The following is a 20,365-nucleotide window of genomic DNA, read 5'->3' as shown; positions in this document are numbered from 1 at the left end:
GCCGCCCCCCGCCCCGCTGCTTGCCCCGGAGGGGAGAGAGAGGAGCGGAGAGGAGGGGAGTCCCATGGGGGTGTGTGTCCCGCGGTCCCTGCGCCTCTTCCAGCGCTCCCTGCGCTCCCACAAGGACCCGAGGTGCCGCCTCCTCCTCCTCCTCCTCCTCCTCCTCCTCTTCCTCCTCCTCCTCCTCCTCCTCCTCCTCCTCCTCCCCGCTCCAGCCCAGCCGGCTGGCAGCGTGCGGCCGGAGCGGGGACCACCGCCGGGAGCCGGGAGCCGGGCCGGGCTGCCGGCGGCTGGAGGTTTGGGGGGGGGGGGGGGAGCGGGGCTTCGGGGGGGTTCTCCTGCACCCGGCGGAGGTCCCTAAGGGCCTTTCGTGTGTCCGCAGGCAGAGCCGGCGGCCGGGGACGATGGCTTGGGGCGAGTTCAGCCTCCTCCGCTGGCTGCGGGAGAGCCGGCAGTCCCGGAGACTGATCCTGCTCATCGTGTTCATCGCCTTGCTCCTGGACAACATGCTGCTGACGGTAGTCGGTAGGTAGAAGCGGGTTTGGGGTTGGTTTCTGTTTGGTTTTTTTTTTTTTTTTTTCCCCTCCCGATTTATGCCAGGAATGATCTCCAGTGACAGATGTACTCCCCGAATGCATGATTAATGCTCGCAACCCAAACATTTCCAAGCACTGATTTTTTTTTTTTTTTTAAACGCGACTGATATGCTAGGTATTGCAAACACGCTGCCATGCACAGCAAAGGCTCGCTTTATTTCCACGCTAATTGCAGGACGAGGAATGGTATAAAAAGGTCTTCGTAATTCTTTTTTTCTACTAAACGCCACTAACACTTCACGGAACGACAGATAACAGTATTTTTAGCTCACCATCGTTTTTTCTCCTGTGGTCATGCAACTGAAACAACAGGCTAGATAGCATTGGAGATGCCTGTTTCCTGGCGATAGTTCCTCTTTCCCCCGCATTGGTCTTAAAATGATAGGTTAATAAGAAAACTATCTAACTGGGTTTTAAGAAAAGCACTTCCGTGAGCTGGTTTAATAAAGTAATCCAAGTTTTGATCAAAGTCGAAGATGCAACTTCTACTGGCTTCAGTGGCACAGTGTCAAGATTTAGGAATCTACTCAAATAAAACGCTTGAACTTTTTTTCACTGGTAGTTTTAGAAGTCCTCATATTCAAATGTTTATATGAATTTAAAGAAAAAGGTTCAGAGAAACTAGGGCTTCATGGCTGCGCACACACACACACACGAACGCACATGCTTCGCTCAGAAGTGAATGGGGCTGTGCAGAGCCGGCTCTTGGATGATGCTGCAGCGTCAGCTTCTGAATCAGACTCCTGAATTTCTTAGGGGACTTCAGCTTAAAAGCTGATGCCACAGTATGGACCTTAGCTAAACACATCTATTTTTGGCAAGTCGATTTGGCATTTTTTTTTTACATGAATATACCTTCTTATAAAGTTATTAACATTTAATTACTTATTCAGTACGATGTATGCTAGAAGCTTGAGAAATTATTATACCCTGCAGACTTACCAAAAGAGTGGGCTTTTTCAGGGTGAGATGCAAGGCAAGGAGGGGTGATTCTGTCGCTAGTGTTAAATTGAATGAACCTGACATCTGTTTTTACACATGCTGAAATGCTAATGTCTGAGATGCATATTAATGCAATTCAATTGCAGCAAAGATCCTAAAGCATACAAAGAAGGTCCCTTCTGGATGATCTTTTCAGTGTAAGTTTTTAAAAAATAATGAGATATGCAAACATCTACACATTAGTTCTGAATACTTAATACAGGAGTGTTGCTGTTAGTTATCAATATTTTTGTGGTTTATTTTAGAAGTGTGTTTTATTACATTTTTTATATTTTGGTTTAATAATAGTTTCAATGCTTTTCTTATCTTTCATGTTTTCACAATCTAATAAATGGATTTGCATAGTCATGTGCAACAAAGAGACTCTTCAGACATGGGTTTTGATACTTCGTACATTTTGCTTTCTGAATGATGTCTGTATAGAAAATCTTATATTTATGAAAACTGGCAAAAAATAAAGACTAACGTAAAAGAACTTTTTGTTTTAAACTGAACTTCTGAGTTACTGGTGTGTTTTTTCCCATGAGCAAACTCCTATTTCAGTTCTGTGTTTCCGCGTTCAAAATCCTTACTAATGTGCTCTGTAGGAAAGCCTTGTATTTCCTAATCAGTGGCAAAGCAGACAAGAAAATTTGGTGATTCCATTTACAAATAACCTGATAGTAAGATGCCAATATATTCTATTTGTTTTTCCAGTGCCAATAATTCCCAGTTACCTTTACAGCATCAAACATGAGAAAAATGCCACAGAAATCCAGACTACTAAGCCTAACGTAGTCTCAACAACGATGGACAATTTTCAGAGCATCTTCTCCTACTATGACAACTCAACGATGGTTACTGGAAATGAAACTGATAAGACACGACCCAGAGAGTTGCATCATACTCAGACAGAACAAATGATAGTAAATGTGACTCCTTCCCCGTCTGACTGCCCTAAGGAAGATAAGGACCTGCTGAATGAAAATGTTCAAGTCGGTCTCTTGTTTGCCTCCAAAGCAACAGTGCAGCTAATCACTAACCCCTTCATAGGGCCGCTGACAAACAGGTATGTTATTTCTGCTACGTTACTCAGTTAGGATTTTATATTGATGTTTTAGTCCGGATTAGTGTTTCAAACAAAATATCTTTAATTCTATTGTGGCCCTGGCTTACTGGCCTTCTCACTTTATCTGGAGGAATATTTTAGTGAAATACGTTTGGTGAACACTTCTAAACACCTATATCATTTTCAAAATAAATCGCTAAGCTCCACGTGAGCCATCTGATACGTTCAGTATCGTACACTTTTCCTCCAGCTCCTGAGGCCTCTGGTTTTTATAGAAACTTTTGCTGAAATGGTGTTGAAACGTCTTCAGTGCAGTTATATGGGGCCAAAAGACACTCCAATGTAGTATTTACAAAGCACCGTGAATTGATGATATATCTGTTACACCTACATTAGGCAAACATAATATTGAAACTGTAGGCAGCGTTCATATCCCTCCCTTGCTCTCACAGAGATGCGCAGCTCTTGGTGTGATTTAGTATTCAGTGATTTGGAGTCATCTGAGTTAAGAATCAGCGGGAAATTCATGTGGACATCAGTGAAAAATGAACAAGTGTCAAACTTTGCTGATGCCATGTTCATCATCGAGTTCAGTGGATCACAGATTTCCATCAGTATATGATCTAGCCCAGCCTTCAAACTGTTCTCTCTAAATTCTTGCATATATATGATGTCTTGAACAAAGTATGTTTAAATGGTACTTCATAGAAAATCTATTTGAGCCAGGATCAAGGGTATAGGCACCAGTATCGTGACTTACAACCCCCCCAATCCAAGCACTAATGATGTTTACACGGAGATTAAAAAGTGTTTATAATATAATTTAAATTTCTGATGTTAATAATTAATTTGATTTTATTGTTAGCTTTTTGTGTAACTGTTCCCCAGAGAAGCAGCTGCAGTCCTCCAAAACAGAATCTCTGCAGGAAATGAACTCTAAATTGTATTTAGTCAGGTCACTAATTTTCATATTTCTTATTTAAGCTGTTTTTATAAAGAAGAATTTTTCCTTTCAGAAAATAATATGCGGCAGAAATTTGTCCTTGCAAAACACTTTTGTTTAAGCAGTCAATGCCTATCATACATGACAATATCCAAAACAACCAACACACTTTAATGCTAGATATTTCAGGTTTTGAAGCCAAAACCACCTTTCTTAGGTTTTACAGCTTTATATATATATATATATATATATATATATTTTCTGAGCATTTAATTTCAATCTGATAGAAGAGTATCCAACTGAGGGCTAAGCGGTGGTTTGACTCGCAGTGTTATGAATTCAAAACCTGTATTCAATCTGTGGAACTGATCTACACACAAAAGCTTTAAATGAGATAGTTCCATTTCTCTCTCATTTCACCTTATCTCCTACTGCAAACCACCTACAAAGATACAAGTATGCCACTGTAAAATTACTCTTCCACAAATATTGCTGCAAGTTGAGGAGGAAAACAGATTTTTGTTACCTGGATTTTCTTTATTGTTTTGTGAGGATATGATAGCTCATCCCCAGGCAAAGTAACACAACGTCAAATAATATTTTCGTAATAGTTCTTTAGGTATTCCAGATTTTCCTAAATGTCTAAATTATTGCCCTGTCGATATTTACTTTCCTCTGTTAGCATCATCATTTCCACAACCTGCCAAACCAGGAGAAGGGCAATAATAACGCCGCTCCACACGGTCGACGCCTTTTTCAATAGCGCAGTTAACGTCATACTGTAGCTAGGATCTCCGCTCTTTCTTTGGTAGACATCTGCCTAAGTCAGAGGGTGCGTGTCGCTGCCGATGCCTCCCCGTCTGCCTCCGCATCTCGGGACCGGAGCCTGGTGCTGCCTGTGCCAAGGCACGGGGTAACACCTCTCCCCCGGAGCCGGCTGCCGGGACACGCGTGATACGTCCTTACGTTTGGCCGTGGGGCAGTAGCTGTTCTTGTAGCGTCTCCCTTTGCTGTTAGGAGAAGGGTTGGCAACACACCGGGGTGAACGTTAGCGCTGGGAGCCGAGATTTCCTCCTGGAAACATCCTACAGGTTTTTGCACGGGGCTGAGCGTGTCACTGCAGTCACAGGGGCAGGTCTGCAAGCTCAGAAGGTCAACAACTGCGAGAAGAAAAATCAAGGAGCACATCATCCCGGTGTCCTGTGCGACAAACTCATCTCTCGTACAGCAGAAATGAGTGCCTTAGTGGCAAAGTGGCCCTAAATTAGATTTAAGGATAACTGGTTTTCCTTCATGTGTTATTTGTATGTTGGTACCAGTGTCTGCCTTTCTTTTGAGAAATGTTTAGTGGGAAATACCAGTTAACACATTTATCAATTAACTGTAGAAGTAATTGGCAACCTGCCCCCCAAAGCTGACATTTCCTAATAACAATGTATATGATCAGTTAAAAAGCAGTGTGAAAATTGTGATTATTATAAATGAAACAGAAAATATCTGAGTTATCATTACAAAGACTCTTCCTTGCCACTGATAAGCTGTTCAGTGATAATTGTTATTGCCATTGTTACTTTTGCAAAATTTCAGAAAAACATCACAGCTTAAGGAGAATTGGTTTCTTGGTTCAAGATTAGTGTGCGCAGTTTGTTAAGATGCCCAGTAAGTTTCTTTTTCAAATAGGTAGCACACTGTGTTTATGGTTTTTATTTTTCAATTAAATATAGTCATTCAAGAGCGGTTTAGATTTTTAATCGAGTATGGAGTTACTGGCCTTCAGCAGGCATTGGCTTTGAGTGCTTGAGTTTGTACAGGATGCAACAGGATGTTCTATTCATACAAGTCTGTGCCAATAATTACTTTATTTTAGGTTTTCTGGGAGTTTTGTAGGCTGTTTTTCCCTTTTTCTATAACTACCGGAGGTATAGATTTTAAAAAATAAATTTCAAAATTGGTTTCATTCAAGCAGTATATTCTGCTAAAAATATTTCTTATTTAAAGACCAGCTCTTTCTGCGGAGTACCAGACGAAACACACACCTGGCTTAGTGCACTGGTTTGCAATTCATGAAACAACGCAATTTACCCTTGGCCTCACAAAGTCCTAGCAAAGGAAGCGCTAGGTGATGGCTTTGCCATAGGATGTCAACAACACACCTCCCACCGTGGCACGGTTTCAGGGCAGAGCTGATAAGATTTTGTGGCTCAGATGCACGTTATGTTTTCCCCTGTAGTGAAATTGGTAAGAAACTATACAAATAGCACACCACTTGGCACAGGGCACTTTGTGAGGAGGATGCCCTGGCAAGGGGAGATCGAAGGCTCTGCCTAATCCTTTCCAGTGAAGAGAGTGGGCAGAAGGCTGCCGTGCCCTCTATAACTAACTGATTTGCTCCATTATTTTTTTCAGACTCTTGCCAAGCTCTATGAGCGAGGCTGTGAGCCCAGCCGTGTTAGCCCCCCAATCCACTAGAGCCAATGAATGTCTCCGCGCCATGTCTCTCTCTCTCCCTTTAGTTATCAGTCTGAAAAAATACATAGTTTTAACCTTGTGCTTATCCATATTGGCCTCAAAAATCAGTGACAAAGGAATAGATATTTTCATCATCATTTTTACACCAGCCTGACTACATTTTTAAACTTCTTTGCATGAGAGAGAGAGCGGCTAGGACCATGACATGTTCATGACCAAGACACATGCAAAGAATGAGGCAGAGAAATAAATAACATTTGTAACTACAGCATGGAGGTGGAGAATGCATGGATCACACTCCCCGTCCCTGCTGACCCTGCAAGTTCTTCCTTACCTTCACACACATTCAGCGGTTCATTGGTCCATAACCTCGAGGAAAATATTCTTCTTGCCATACGTCCTCCCCAGTCCTCACTGGAAGGGAAGAAGGTAGCCAAACTGGCAACCAGGACAGACTTAACAAGGGGTGCTCACACTGGTACCGGTGTAGCTGTGTAACAACAAGGTTGAAACCACCGGATTTGCAGCACTGTAATGGATGGATAATTAGGCTCTAATCACCCACAGCTGCTAACCTGGTTAGTGTAACCTTTATTTTACTGCTGCACAGGACCCATCACTTGGTTGTCTTATTGTAGGGTAACCTCGTTAATGGGTATAATGCACTTCCAAACAGTCCTGCGATCTGGGGCCAACGTGGGACTGAAACGGAGTAATTTCGGTGTTCTCCATCAGTGGCAGCCTCTCCTCTCCCTCCTTCAGCTAATGACTCCGGCATTTTCAGAAGTCAGAAATGCTTGTAGGAAGCACTTTTAGTGCAGGTAGCCTTGGTGAAACATGCTGGACTCTGCTTCAGATTCTCTTGGAGGGTTTTGCAAGGAGTGCCCAAGAAAATCACATGCTTGAGTGTGGTAACGAGAAAAAAGAAAAGACAGGCTGTAATATTCTTTTGTGTTGCACACATGCAGAGGAACAAAATGTAGAGATAACTGTGATGGAGTATGCCATGTCATGGCCGAGAAGTAGAAACTGCACATTCACAGGTTTCACCTGGCAAGAACACGAATGGCCCAGGACCAGGGGACAGAATCACTGAATAGTTGGCTGTTACAGGTAGTGCCTCTCCTTTTTGTGATTATTTATGTTATATAGTGTAATTGTTCACCAAAACCTCCCTGTCTGTGCTCTCTAAAATCCTTTGGACAGATCAGGGAATGCAGCTGCAGATTACACATTTGTGGTAGCACAACTGCCAACTAATTAGTGCTGCTATTTCAGGAGGAGGCAGGGTTTGCTAAGAGGCAGGGTTTGCTAGATTATGCAGGAAAGGACAATCTGCATATCTAACTAAATGTCAGCTGGATGTGGGTAAGACCATCCCCTGACCAAGAGCAACACAACTTCTAGAGGTTCAGCAGTCTCATGCAGGGGCAGCACACCAGAACCGTGCATCTCCAAATTGTGCGTGAAGCTCCAGGCAATTTTTAGCTTTTCAGGGGATTATAATGACTTGTTTAATTCAGCACAAATGCATGCCCTGTGCTGACCTATATACCTTTGCATCATCTTGTATGATGGATCACTGGCAATGCAGACTTTGGCTGAAATGACTTGCCGTGCCCACACAGAGTCTAGTTCTGAAATGATTCATTTCTGTGTGGAGGAAAAGGTACGTGTTAGACCTCGGTATGTGTGATAAAGCATCATGGTCTGCTGGGTAGCAAGAGTAGGACTGCGTTCTGCTCCAGTTCTGCCCTCATCACCCTCTGCTATGTATCGCTTCACACCTTGCTGTGACCCTGTTTGTCCAAGATAAAGGAAGAATAATATATGTGACAGCAAAAATTAAGAACAATGCTTGAACAGTATTTCACTGAGCATTAAAAGTGACTTCCAAAATACTTGTTTTCTTACAGCCTTCAACCACCAGAAACTTTCCAAGTGTAGGAAGCCTACTGGAAGAATTGAAATCTGCTTTAGCTTGATAGAGTATCATTCAGAACTAGTATGATAGCCCATCTCTTTGTTTAACTCATTAATGTTTACGGAAGGTCTCACAGCTCGTGTCTCTGATCTAGTGGTCGAAATGTGAATGGGGGAGCCAATCTGGATGGCATTTGTCTTCATGCAAATAACTGAGTTTTAATTCAGTGTACTTGTAGCAGAAGCAAATTGCTGTCTCATGGCCCCTTTGTCAAGTCTAAGAATTGCTTGGTTTCTGTACTGAAATCAGATTTCTCCCCCGCAGCGTCCATCCTAGATACCTCTGGGATAGCCTTGACTGACACAACTCTACTTTACTTTGCAATGGAGGAAGGCGTAAGGACATTCAACTTTTGCTTTCATACCACAGAGAAAGATGCTATCGCTCACCAACAGCAGTAGCCATACCTGCAGGGTTTTTTTTTTTTTTAATCTGTACTTCTATCAGTGCTTTCGTTAACTGAAAAATTCAAAATCAAAGCAATTACGGTCAAACTCGCTGTGGCCTGTTCTACTTGAGCCCACTGGGAAGGGAAGTGCCCACTTCAGCTCTGAGGCAGGCATGAAGTTGGTAACAGGTAATTTTTTATTTCCTCGTGTACGTAGAAACTTCAGTGGAGATTAGCACCCCATTGTACCACAAACACGAGCAAGAGAAGAGACAGGCTTAGAAAAATCATCCACAAAGTAAAGCAGACAAAAAAAGGTGGTAGTATTCTCTGACAGGCCAGGTATCAAGGTCCTCGGAGATTAAAATGATTATAAGGCTACAGAGGAAGTCTGTGATAGTGCCAGGGATTTAAATTGCTTTGGAGATACCAGTCCAGTTAAGCACCACATGAGTAACTAGTCTCTGCTGGATATTTGTAACACCCCCTTACAAATTTCAACTAGAAGAATCCGCGTACTACCTTTTTGACATATTGTAATGTAGTGATGATATTTAAGGCAAAACTGTTCTTCATTAGAGATTTCTGTGGCATGTAGAAATGTGCATGCTAGATTTCTTTCATTCACAAAACTCAAACAATTGTTACAATGAGACATATAATGAACGTCGAGCCCTGCACTTCAGACAGTTTTCCATTATCCAAGGTCCTTAATTGTATAAAAATTATATTAACAAAAAAACAAAGCACAGAATAATTATTTTGGTTTCCCTATGTCGTGACTGCTATTATTAAAAATTAAAAGGGCCATTATAGACTCTTCCCTTATTTGATTGACCTACTTCAGCCAATACTGCCAATATAAATGCCTAATACTGTCAAATCATTGGAAGTTGAAGTCAGTCAGTACTCCTTGGAAAAGCATCACCCATTGTTGAAGAATTTGGCCATGAAATAATGTCTTTGCAAATACATTTGAGATGCCCGATCCTACAAAAAAGAAGCCGTGAGTAAAGTGTGCTGAGTAGAACACACAGACTGTCTTCAGAGTTACCCGGGTAGTGTTTTTGATTCTAGGGTAGATTTTTAATGGTGTGAAAAATAGTGTATTTTGAATTTTTTGTTAAAGTTTCAGTTTTAGCTGCTCAAAAATTGTATTTGCTTTCCAGACAAAAAATTCTTCATTTCCTGGAAACTTGAAAATACTTATAGCAACCAGGCATTTCTACAGGCTGTTTAGAGTCCTAATGAAGAAGTGGGCTGATGAAGAAAGCTTTGATCAGCTCTATTTTTACTCCTAAACCCATGGAAAGCAAAAGGCTTATTCTCAGGCTCTTTAGGACTCTTCCAGTGCTCCTGGCTGAGGCAGAACTCTCAACAAAGCTGATGACAAATTTTTCCAGTAAAAAAGCCATTGGTTTGACTGTGTCTCATTATAGTCATTGTCTCATGAGGATGAAAACAGATGAGCATTGAAACACCACTGGGATATTTCTAAGTTCAGCATGCTCAGACAAATCTTCCCTTCTCATATCCTTGGCAACCCCATGGAGGCCCAGAGGGGCTTTATTGAGAACAATTATGGTGGAACGAGAACAGGGCAATCAGATTCTAATGAGAGAAGGATTTCTTCCAGGGATTTCAGATACAAAGTCTGCTGTGCCAGATGAAACGGCGTTTGTAACACGGACAAATTTGATCATGTGGTCCACAATAAATAGTTCAAAGCCTACCAAGGAACTACACGTTGGGTTTTTGCGGTGTGTGCACTCATGTGAGTTAAGTCTAACTCAAAATGTCAGTGAGACAATCCCAGAAACGTGAATGTTCATTTTGTTTTCCAGAATAGGCTACCAGATTCCACTGTTTGCTGGCTTCTGCATCATGTTTGTGTCAACAATCAGTAAGTGTCCACATCTTATTTGGTTTGGCCCACATGCAACTTTTAAATAAATGATCTATAATAATTATCACTAGGAATTCTTGTTGATGTAGAGGGACTCATTTCTAAGGAAAATTTAAGGGCGGCTGCTCCATGTGGATGGTGATGCTGATGAGATTTGACAAGTATGCTCTTATGAACATGCTCTAAGGAATTCACCACCTTCCATCCTACGTCGGCTGGTCTCTTCCTTAGCTGAACCTTTCTCTCAGGTTCTTGTAATCTGAAGTGGTGCTCAGACAGTTTTAAACCGATAGCCATGGGAGGGCCATCAGCCATGAGAGGGCTATTTTGCAGGGCCCTTAACAACTAGCTATCGCAGGGGCTTATCAGAAAGATTGTGAGGCTGCAGTGGCTCATGGGTAGAATATGAGTCAACAGTGTCACAGCGTTGCTAAACATCGCTGTGGGATGTGCAAACAGGAGCATAGCCTGCAAGTCAGCTGAGATCATTTGCTCTAAATGACACTGATACAGCCTCAGCTCGTGTTTTATGTTCAGTTTTGGCATGGCATTTAAAGTAGTGGCCCAGATGGAAAGAGTACAGAGGAGAACATCGAGGATCATTAGAAGCCAACAAAGAACAATGAAAGAACCAGGTTTGCTTCAGAAGGCAGATGCAAAACATACCAGAGTCTATGACAAAAAGGAAGGGAACAAACAGTTTTCCATGTCCACTGTACATAAGAGAAGGAATAATGAGCTTAAAACTGTGTCAGAGAAAATTTAGGTTAAATATTAGGAAAATATTTCTAACAGCAAGGGGGCGGGTGGGAGAAGTGCATGTGGATCTCGTGTTTAGCTGGTCTGTAACAGCTTCCCCCAGCTATAACTTGTCTGGCAAAATTCCTTAGGCGGCCAACAGATAGGAGCTGAAAAATTTTTTAAAAACTCACTGTAGATATAATGCCACTGACCACGACTCAGGCTCTACAAGCAGAGATGCGCTTGGGTTTCTGGGACGCTCCTACTTTCCAGTGGTGTGGATGGGGACTTTAGCTGGACTGATGAACGCAGCATCCAGGGGCTCTATCCCAAAAGACAGAGTAGAGCCTGGCATAAAATCTCTTGGGGTGAGAGAGAGAGGCACCTCCTCGGGTGAAATTTCTTTAGTGGTCCGCTGTTGGGAGGATCAGGAACTTGCCACAGCCCTTGAATGAGTGGAGCTGGCTTCCCTGCACCTTCAGCCAGCCGTGCTGCACAGCATCTATCGCAGAGCTGGCAACACCAGGGTAAAAACTCTCTCCACCCATTTACTTGTTGGAGGAAACATCGGTGCATGCATGCGTGCGGGTGCATGTGTGTTAAATCCTGCTTTCCCTGAATGCCTGGAGCTTCAGACTGGGCAGCCCTAAATGAAGCAGTGTGGGGAGGCAAGGCTGGAAAGAAAGGTCTTATAACTCCTTCTGTGTGCAGCTGAATCAGAGCAGGATGTAATCAAATCCTAAGTAATTAGTTAAAACTGCTTGTGTGCCTGCGTTGTGTGTTACCAGGAGGCTTAGACACCTGAGAGCAATTCAACACTGACACATCTAAATGCAATAAGAGCAAATAATGCAGTTAGCATCGAAAGTGGCACAAGTTGCTGTAAACACTTGACTAAATTGTATGAAGTTTTTGTGGTAGTTTCAAGAAATCTAACTTTTTAACCTAGTTAGAGTTAACCTAATTTTAAAAATTTACCTCTATTTTTTTCTGTAGTGTTTGCCTTCTCTGGAAGCTATACATTACTGTTTATTGCCAGGTCCCTTCAAGGAGTGGGTTCCTCTTGTTCGTCAGTGGCAGGTAAGAGAAGAGATGATAGAGTAGAATGCAGATCACTGATTCTGTCATTTTTAGTCATTTTCTGAATTGTATTTTGTCTGTGGTTTTGATAATTAATCCAAAAATATTTAATTACATCAATTTCATGTTTTTTCTGTCCGTTTCATATAAAGTAGCTCAAAAAGCAAATGTCTTCTCAGACTTCCTTGGTATTTGGGTTGCGGTAAGGTAGAGTACTAAATGAACTGCGATCTCCATGGGATTTCTGCATCTGTCCTCTCAACATTTTAAATTCATTTTTAGCCATTTTAAAGGTCATTGGGAACTTATGTTGGTACTTATTATAGTAGGGATAGCAGTTCTGTCTGCTACTGAAATTTCTGTTATAAAATATTTTCAAGGACTTACCATGCCATCTGCAAGTTTGGACTCAGTTTACCTGTACCAGATTTCCAATACTAGGTTATAATTTTTAAATGAGTAGGTGAAATGGAGTATGGGTTTTCAGCCCAAATTATTCAACCATTTCTGAGACTGAGATGGGAGAAAATATGTTTTGTTCATGTTAGAACATTTCGCAGTCTTTTGTTGGAAAAATTTCCCGTGATGGCAGCAGCAAGATAAATTTGGCTTGGGAAGGGAGGTGAATACAGTGTTTTGTCAAGAATGTCTTTTGGCTTCCTCGGGAAAATTCCCCCTTCCAAGTTGGACTGGTCTATAAGCAGGGTTCACACACACTCCATAGAAACTTCACAAGAATTTGGCAGCTGAATTCCTCCTCGGTTCCTTTTGCAGGGATTTTGCTCCAGCCCACATCTGGGCAGCACTGCTGGGGGCAGCGGGGGAGATGCAATGCCCCAGACTGAGCATTTGAACTGGGAGCAAGAAGCTTCTTGTGCTTAAGATGGGCTTGAAGCTGTGCAACAAGCACTGGTTAAGCAGAGAGAATTAAGCCTGGATGAATAGTGGAAAGAGCAGGGATATGGCTAAGGGAGCAGGCAGGGGCTGGGATGAGGAGCGCCTTGAGATACGGCTCTTAGATGAGTACATGACTTTTTTTCACAGGCATCCTACAAAATAGAGCAGAAAAGACCAAGAGACCACCTAGTCCACCCCCTTCCTGAAGGCAGGATCAGCTTTGTATCTGTCATTCCTCATGCATACTTGACAGGCATGTTCTCAGAAGCCTCTCATCTAAAGCCTCCTTACTGTCATGTAAACCCATTTCTGCTTCCCATACTTGAGAGAACATGAAGAACAGTTTCTTTTCTTTATCTTCATGGCTCTTTTTCATATTGCAAGATGATTATCACATCTCGCATCGTTTTTCTCCTCTCTGGTTTTAAACTGAAAGTCTTGCAGTTGCCCCTCACAGATATTTTTCTATGCCTTTGCTCACCCTCATTGCTCTTCTCTGGAGAGTCTCCAGTCACCCCCCACCTTTTCTTCTTGTCCTGCACCAAAACCAGACCCAGCACTCGGAATAAGCTCTAACTCCTTACAAGAGCCAAGGGCAGTGAAAGTCACTTCACGTATCTCACAGGCAAAGGAAGTTTTCTGTAGTATTGCTGCCAATCAGTCTTTTACCCCCCCTGCAGTTGTGCATGTAATCATTCCTACCGAAGTGTAAAACTTTGTGTTATCTTGTTTGTATTGTGTCCTTTTTTTTCCCCAGAATATTTCTCCAAGTTTCACAAATGCATTGTGAATTCTGATATTGTTCTCTAACTTGCTCTTCAACTGTTCATGCAAACAATTTGATGTCATCCGCAATTCTCTAAGCATGTTCATCCACACAGGACCTCTGCTTTTTTGGTGCACATGATGGAGGGTATTCACTTAATGATCAATCATGCAATATTTTTTGTTTTCTTTTTCTGGCTCACTGTATAGCTGTGGACCCTATTTACTGAGTCCTACTTAAACCTTGATTTGAAAACAGAATTATTAATTTCTATGAGGACTCTTCTGCAGCATTTACCTCTACAGTGTCCGAGTGCTTCACAGAAAACACAAATAAATTGAGCTTCATGTTTTCTTTTGTGAAATGAAGGCTCATCACCAAATGCAGAAGTGAGGCGTGTGAAAATAAAGGTCAAAAGAATCCTTTAATTTTGGATGCTGAACTTGAAATACTAATTTTCAAAGTAATCAGCTCTGCATAATACCTCATGCCCAGAACAAGGCTAGCACTGACTACAGTTACAGCTGGGAGTGGTCACCAGACCTTTGTGTCAAGTGCCCCGGCTATAAATAACAGATCCTGAATAATTGTCAAAAGCTTTGTTTCACCTAGCTGAAAAGCGGCATCTAAAAGCTCTGTGAAAAAGATGGGGACAAAGAATCTAGCAAATGAGGGCATCATTAAATTACCTGAGTAATACTGTATAATAGAACATGGTCTTAGAGACCATTTACATTTGCCAAATGTCCTTTTTGCTTCAAGGTGAATTCCATGTGGAGGGGATATATATATATTTGTATTTATATAGAGAGAGATACCTGCTGTCATGTCTGTATAAATGTTTAGTTGCGCTGACAAATGATGACCATAAACTATAGTACACAGCTGCCTAATTTTGCGTTGTGCTTTTTTAATTTCTTTTTTCTTTTTTTTTTTTTTTTTTTAATTTTAGGAATGGGTATGCTTGCCAGTGTATATACAGATGATGAAGAGAGAGGCAACGCAATGGGAATTGCACTAGGAGGCCTTGCTATGGGAGTATTAGGTCAGTGAGATGGAGGCTCTGCTGGCAAGAGAAACCACCCCCCAGCCTTCCCCAAAGCATGTATTTGGGATCTATGAAAGCAGCAGAAGAGTCTCGTCGAGTGCAATGTTATCGCGCTGTCTCCAGATTAGATTCATGGTGCATGTTAAGAATAGTTTTTCCCACAGAAGCACATTTCTTATGCGGATACATATGTCAGGCAATAGTCTCTGAGATGTTTGGGTTTTATTTACATGGAAGAGTATTTTGGGGAGTGAAGAATATGGTTATTGTCTTGATCAATGAGCTTTGTGGTTAGGTTTGGTTTGTTTTTTTTTAAATTGAGCTTTTTGGGCACTGAGTGCCAATAGCAGGATGCCCAAACGCTTGCAGAGGATGTTTGCTCGGTCAGAGATGTGGCTTCACAACTGTGTCCTTTCTTTCCCCCTGGCAGTGGGCCCACCTTTCGGGAGCATCATGTATGAGTTTGTGGGGAAGAGTTCTCCTTTCCTGGTGCTGGCAGCACTAGCTCTGTTAGACGGAGGTCAGTAAATATGAAGAGTCAATATCGCCATGTAGTACATCCCTTTCATATTACTACCATCTAACCCCCTTCTCGAAGAAATGTTACAATATTGATTTCTTTTCGCAGCTGTTCAATTATTTGTTCTGCAGCCATCCAGAGCACAAGCAGAAGTAAGTATTAAGGAAAAACACTCTAGGCAATGGATGACACTTTGCCTTTCCTAATCCCAAGCTTTTGTTTCATAGAGTCAGAAGGGGACACCGTTACTGACACTTTTGAAGGACCCGTATATCATTATTGCAGCAGGTACAAGATCCTTTCCCCACCCCCACCCACCCCCCCCTCCTTTAAACCAACCATGGGTGTTATACCTGGCATCCTGGAATGCCTCAGGTTGAGCTGATTTAAAAATACTGTCATTTGCTGGTTTCATTTACATAAAGCTCAAAGAACTTGTTGGTAACACAGGATGAATATACCAGTAGAAACATAATAGGTAGAAAGTTTGAAATGTAGGTGTCTTTCCAGCTGAGAGGACACTAATGACTTGTGGTTGCTCGTTAAGGCAATGAGATGTGACCATGAAACTTTCTATGAGGCACGTGAATAGGGCCAAGGCTTTTGGAGGGAGGGATTGCCAGCATATCCCAGGCAGGTATAGGGAATAACAGTGAACTTTGTTTCCGTTTGAAAACTGAGTGAATTTGGTCTCTAGAGCATGGATTATATTTCATAAAAGGTCTAGGTTGAATGGTGAATGGCGTTTGGTATTACATGTATCGTTTGTCTAATGAGTCTTTCTGTCTCAAGGGAAGTTTGCCTTTTTGCGTTGCATTTTGTTGAATATTTATTCTGAAGTCTGTAATTAAGCCTGGCCATTTTTAATGTTCATAAAATATCAGAAAAGAGATCATAATTTTTGCAGTTTTGTTTCTTAATCTTAACCTGTATGTCCAAGAAAGCAATTCTTCCAGGTATATTTGGGGTTTGCTGTTTCTTGGTGGTCTTAGGGAATGACCATTACCCTAACTCTTTGACCAGACACTTGGTCAAGCTGTGACTGAAGTTATGCAAACACTTTTACTTGAGATATTCTTAGAGCATTAAAAGACTTTTTCATAGAATGAAAGCATTTGAAGGAAAAGAGTAGCGAAGACAGTACCTGTCAAAAGAGATCAGATCTATCATTCATCTAACTCAGTACCTTGTCTCACAGTGCTTAAAGCAGGTGCTGCAAGGTGAGGTTCACCTAGCATATAAAGTAGATTTCTGGAGAATAATGTAAACCCTGCCAAGGTCTAATGTGTGACAGAACTTGGTTTAAACCACAAAATGTGACCGGGGACTGATTTCAAGGAGTACTTTGCTTGATTAAGACTTAGCTGCTCATGCCAAACTAGTCTTAGCCAAGGAAGAGAAAAGGTACCAAAGACCGTGGATCCCACTATTTTGACTACATCCTATGTCCGCTAAGAGCGGGGATGGACTTTGTTCCCATTTTCTAGCACATTCACATGGCATTCAATTCCTGCAGCTGTTCTCTTCTCTGAAGCTGTTTCAGCTGATGTTTCGGGGCTCTGTAAAGCAGGGCTGCACAAACAGTCTCAGGGCAGCAAAATAGCGAAAAGATTCAGGGCTGGGTAGCCTGAAATCAGGACAGCGTGTGTCAGAGAGACCTTACCTTTACTGCCCTGGCTCTTTTTGCCTCTTGCTTCCCTGCACGTGCCTGCAGGTACTGCCAGTGCCTCCCGTTTCCCCTCCCCATCTTCGATCCAGAGCAGCTGGGCACGACCAGAGAAGGGAAAGGAAGGATGTACAGAGGAGCAGAAACATAAAGACCCTCTCTGTTCCGATCCCTCCTGCTCTTGCCAACTGCTCTGGGCGACCTGTCCTGCTCCCACCAAGCATCAGTGCCGAGGATCCGAGAAAGTCCCTCCCGTGGGTTACCGGCAGGGTTAGGTACAGCACCCAGGGTCCCTGCCTCCCAGGACAGAGACTGCCCGCGCTTTGACAGTACGGATGATGTTGATGTTCCCTAACCACAGCCTCTTCTCCCTGTGCTTAATTTCCCTTGCAGACCAAATTTGGTTTTTTCAGAGCTGAATGCCAAATACCAACTAGAAATTCAGCCTTTTTTCTGGCCTACCAGTGCACACCAGTCCAAAAGCAGATTTCTTGAAGCACCAGGAATACACTGTTTAAATGTTAATTGCTTCAGCCAGGAAGTTGTTTCCTTTTACAGTGAAAAGGGTCGGGAAGTTTCATTTGCTCTCCCTTACCCCAAGGAGTCTGGTATTTTCCTTGCTCCGTTTTCTAAGATGGGAGCTTCTGATTCTGATACTAACGGGGAAGGTTGGGTAAGCGGTTGGTCGGGACGGCAGAGTTAGCTCCATGCTCTGACACCTTGAGGCAATCATGCCGCATTTCTCCATATCTAAGCCGGGATAAAGTCTCCTGCTTCACGGGGATGCTGTGAATGTAAATGTCCCACACTGCGTACGATGTTCAGATACAATGATTATATGAGGAGAAGGTTAAAAGTCCCACTGGGTTTGCACGGCTCAGGGAAGATTAGAGGTTTTGAATGGCTTTTAAGGTGGTTAACTACCTCATTAAAAAATTGACTGCATCTCTAGTGGGCCGACTTGTTAACCACAACTAAAAACCAGGAACATTTTAGGCATGCTGCAAAGGGACTAGCAGCTTAAGTGTTCTTTGCACTCTTGATTTAGGTACACTAATTTCATGGTATAAACTCGGATTCAATCTCCTGAGTGTGCGTCATACGCTTGAGTCATAATTGTTTGTATTCTCAAAGAACAAGCACTTTCTGACCAATTTGGCTTATCGATAGCACAATATTACTCTTTAACACAAGGTGTCTTGAACTCAAGCATGGTGCTCGTCTCTCTTCTTTCTGAGAGTATGACTTTTTTCCCTCGATAACCCACGTTGCCTGTGAGTTAATAACGGTGACCGTCAGACGGGAGGCCAGTGCTCTCATTCACTCGCTGTATATATCGCAGTCCCTACGGCCAGTCCTGCTGCCTGTTGCCTTTGGTGCCAGCAATAGCTTTTGCAGGATGCGTTGTGGCCATTCCTGTTGAACGTGCACTCGCCAGTCACGGTGGGAAGCTCACAAAGATGTGGGCATCAGAGGGACAGGACCAGGCCATATGGCAAGCTCGCATGAAAACCTCTGCAAGAGAAAGGAAATGTGAGCAAATACAGGCTCTGCCTCCTATGTGGATTGTGTCAGAGGTGATGCTTCAAAGTCAGTGCCATCAGTACTCACTGACCCAGGCGAAAGAAACGTTACTGATGGTTTTTGTCGCTGCTGGTAAGAGCTAAGTGAATGAAGTCAACGTCATTCTCGCAGCCAGACCTCACTGACAGCGATTAAAGAAACTTTAGGCGTTACTGGGTGACAAAGCTGCCTTGACGGACAAGTTAGTTTAAATTATCAGGTCCAAAAACCAGAGTTGAGACAGATGTCATCATGAGCACGTGGGTTCCTGAGAAGGTGTGTGACAGCTTTTTGCTGGGTACCTGGTTTTTCGCAGAAAAATACCAGTGATGTCTATGGCACTCTGCCAAAAGCTGAGTGGGTTCTCAGCTGCGGAGATGGGATCCAGCTGGAAGGTTGCAATTTCACACCTTCTGGCCAGCAGAGGATGTTTAATCTAATTTAAAGAAGAAACAATGTAGGATTTATGCCTTTGAGATATGGCCTTCTAAAGAGTGGTCAGCTCCATACAAGACAGAGGAAAAAAATATTTTATCTTCATTTGGGGAAGCTTTGCTAAGGTAGCACAGTCTTTATTGGACTTTACCCTGAGTTTGCAGAATATCAGCTCAAGTTCTCACTTTTCTTTTGGGGCACATCCTCAAGATCTGAAGCACCTTTGTCACCACGTACCTGACTAATTCGGTAAGCTGTGGTGATGCTCCCTGACCTAATGAGAAATAGATGCAACACACGTGTGCATGCACACCTGTTTCTCATTTCTTTGTGAAGTTTAAGAGTAGAGTAAGACCTTTGCTATTGAAGCCATCTCTGTTAGAATGGCTCTGCACTTTTTGTGGCCTGAAATTTTTTCCAGCATCAAGGAAGCCGTTCGAGCATGGCTGATTTTGGCTCGGAAGAGGGCAGCCCTGAGGTGTTTAACTGAGGCTGCTTACAGACACTACACTAGTGGGAGCTTGCAGCAGAGTGGAAAGGTTAGCTTTAGATCTAACCTTTCGTCCGCAGGGTAGAGCAGTGCTGAACTGTTTCTCCTTGCCCTGGGAAGGGAGTGAGCCAGCTAGCCTGGAAGTTCAGTTTAGGAATTGTGAATACACAGTCTAATATATTCTGACAGGTTTGAGCAAAGAATGGCATCAGTGCTCATTTTGTTTTGAAGAGTATGATGAGGAACTTGTTCCAGGAGAAATAAAATTTCTCTGACCTCAGACAAATTAAGCGCTTTTTTTTTTTTTTTTTTAAAGTAAAATTTGGATGGTAAATGACTGTAAGACCCTAGAATATTTTCCTAAATTTCAGAGATTGTAAATATTAGGAAGAAAAGTGGGAACACAAGTTTGAGGCTGTCACTTCTAGTGACTTCCAAACTCCCTTAAAAGTCATTTTGCAAGGGATTAGCAGAGGGGACGTGTCCTATTGCCCTGCATTAGGCTCTGACTGCCTTGGGTTCTTTTCAGTAAGTGGGAAAGGCATCTTGAATCCAAAGAAATACCATGGGGTTTAATAATCCCTGCACTAAAGCTGAAGTGCGCTTCTGAGGATAGACGCACTTGACACAAACCCACTGGAGCCTGGATCTGCAGGCAGTGGCATAGGGCAGAGCCGAGCCGGCGGGCAAGACTGAATCAGCATTTCCACTGCTTGTTATCCTTTGCGTCTGGGTGACTAAAGGTCCAGAAATTCAAAAGAGATTTGGAAGCATTTGAAATTCATAGGGGTGGGCAAGCTCAGCCAGACCCATGCTGTGCCGC

General features: G+C 42.7%; 1 protein-coding gene across 4 annotated transcripts in view; it reads left to right on the top strand.

Annotated features, from left to right (window-relative positions):
* The first annotated feature begins 212 nt into the window (after positions 1-212).
* Positions 213-20,365, top strand: part of SLC18A2 (solute carrier family 18 member A2) — a 32,717-nt gene continuing 12,564 nt past the window's right edge. For 2 of the 4 annotated variants that reach the window (XR_005933511.1, XM_041127181.1), the window contains exons 1-8: positions 324-525; positions 2,295-2,646; positions 10,275-10,333; positions 12,074-12,157; positions 14,773-14,865; positions 15,299-15,388; positions 15,497-15,540; positions 15,616-15,676. Coding sequence is in view for 3 of the 4 variants with exons in the window: in XM_041127181.1 (XP_040983115.1) it covers positions 405-525; positions 2,295-2,646; positions 10,275-10,333; positions 12,074-12,157; positions 14,773-14,865; positions 15,299-15,388; positions 15,497-15,540; positions 15,616-15,676 (904 nt within the window). In the remaining variant the exon portion in view is untranslated. Of the gene's footprint in view, positions 297-323; positions 526-2,294; positions 2,647-10,274; positions 10,334-12,073; positions 12,158-14,772; positions 14,866-15,298; positions 15,389-15,496; positions 15,541-15,615; positions 15,677-20,365 lie in introns of those variants that run through there. The other 2 variants (XM_030031319.2, XM_041127182.1) reach the window with 2 other exon arrangements.

Source organism: Aquila chrysaetos, chromosome 11 (assembly GCF_900496995.4).
Source record: "Aquila chrysaetos chrysaetos chromosome 11, bAquChr1.4, whole genome shotgun sequence".
Lineage (NCBI taxonomy): Eukaryota > Metazoa > Chordata > Aves > Accipitriformes > Accipitridae > Aquila > Aquila chrysaetos.
Note: the sequence above shows the minus strand (reverse complement) of the source record. Positions and strands in the feature narration are given on the sequence as shown.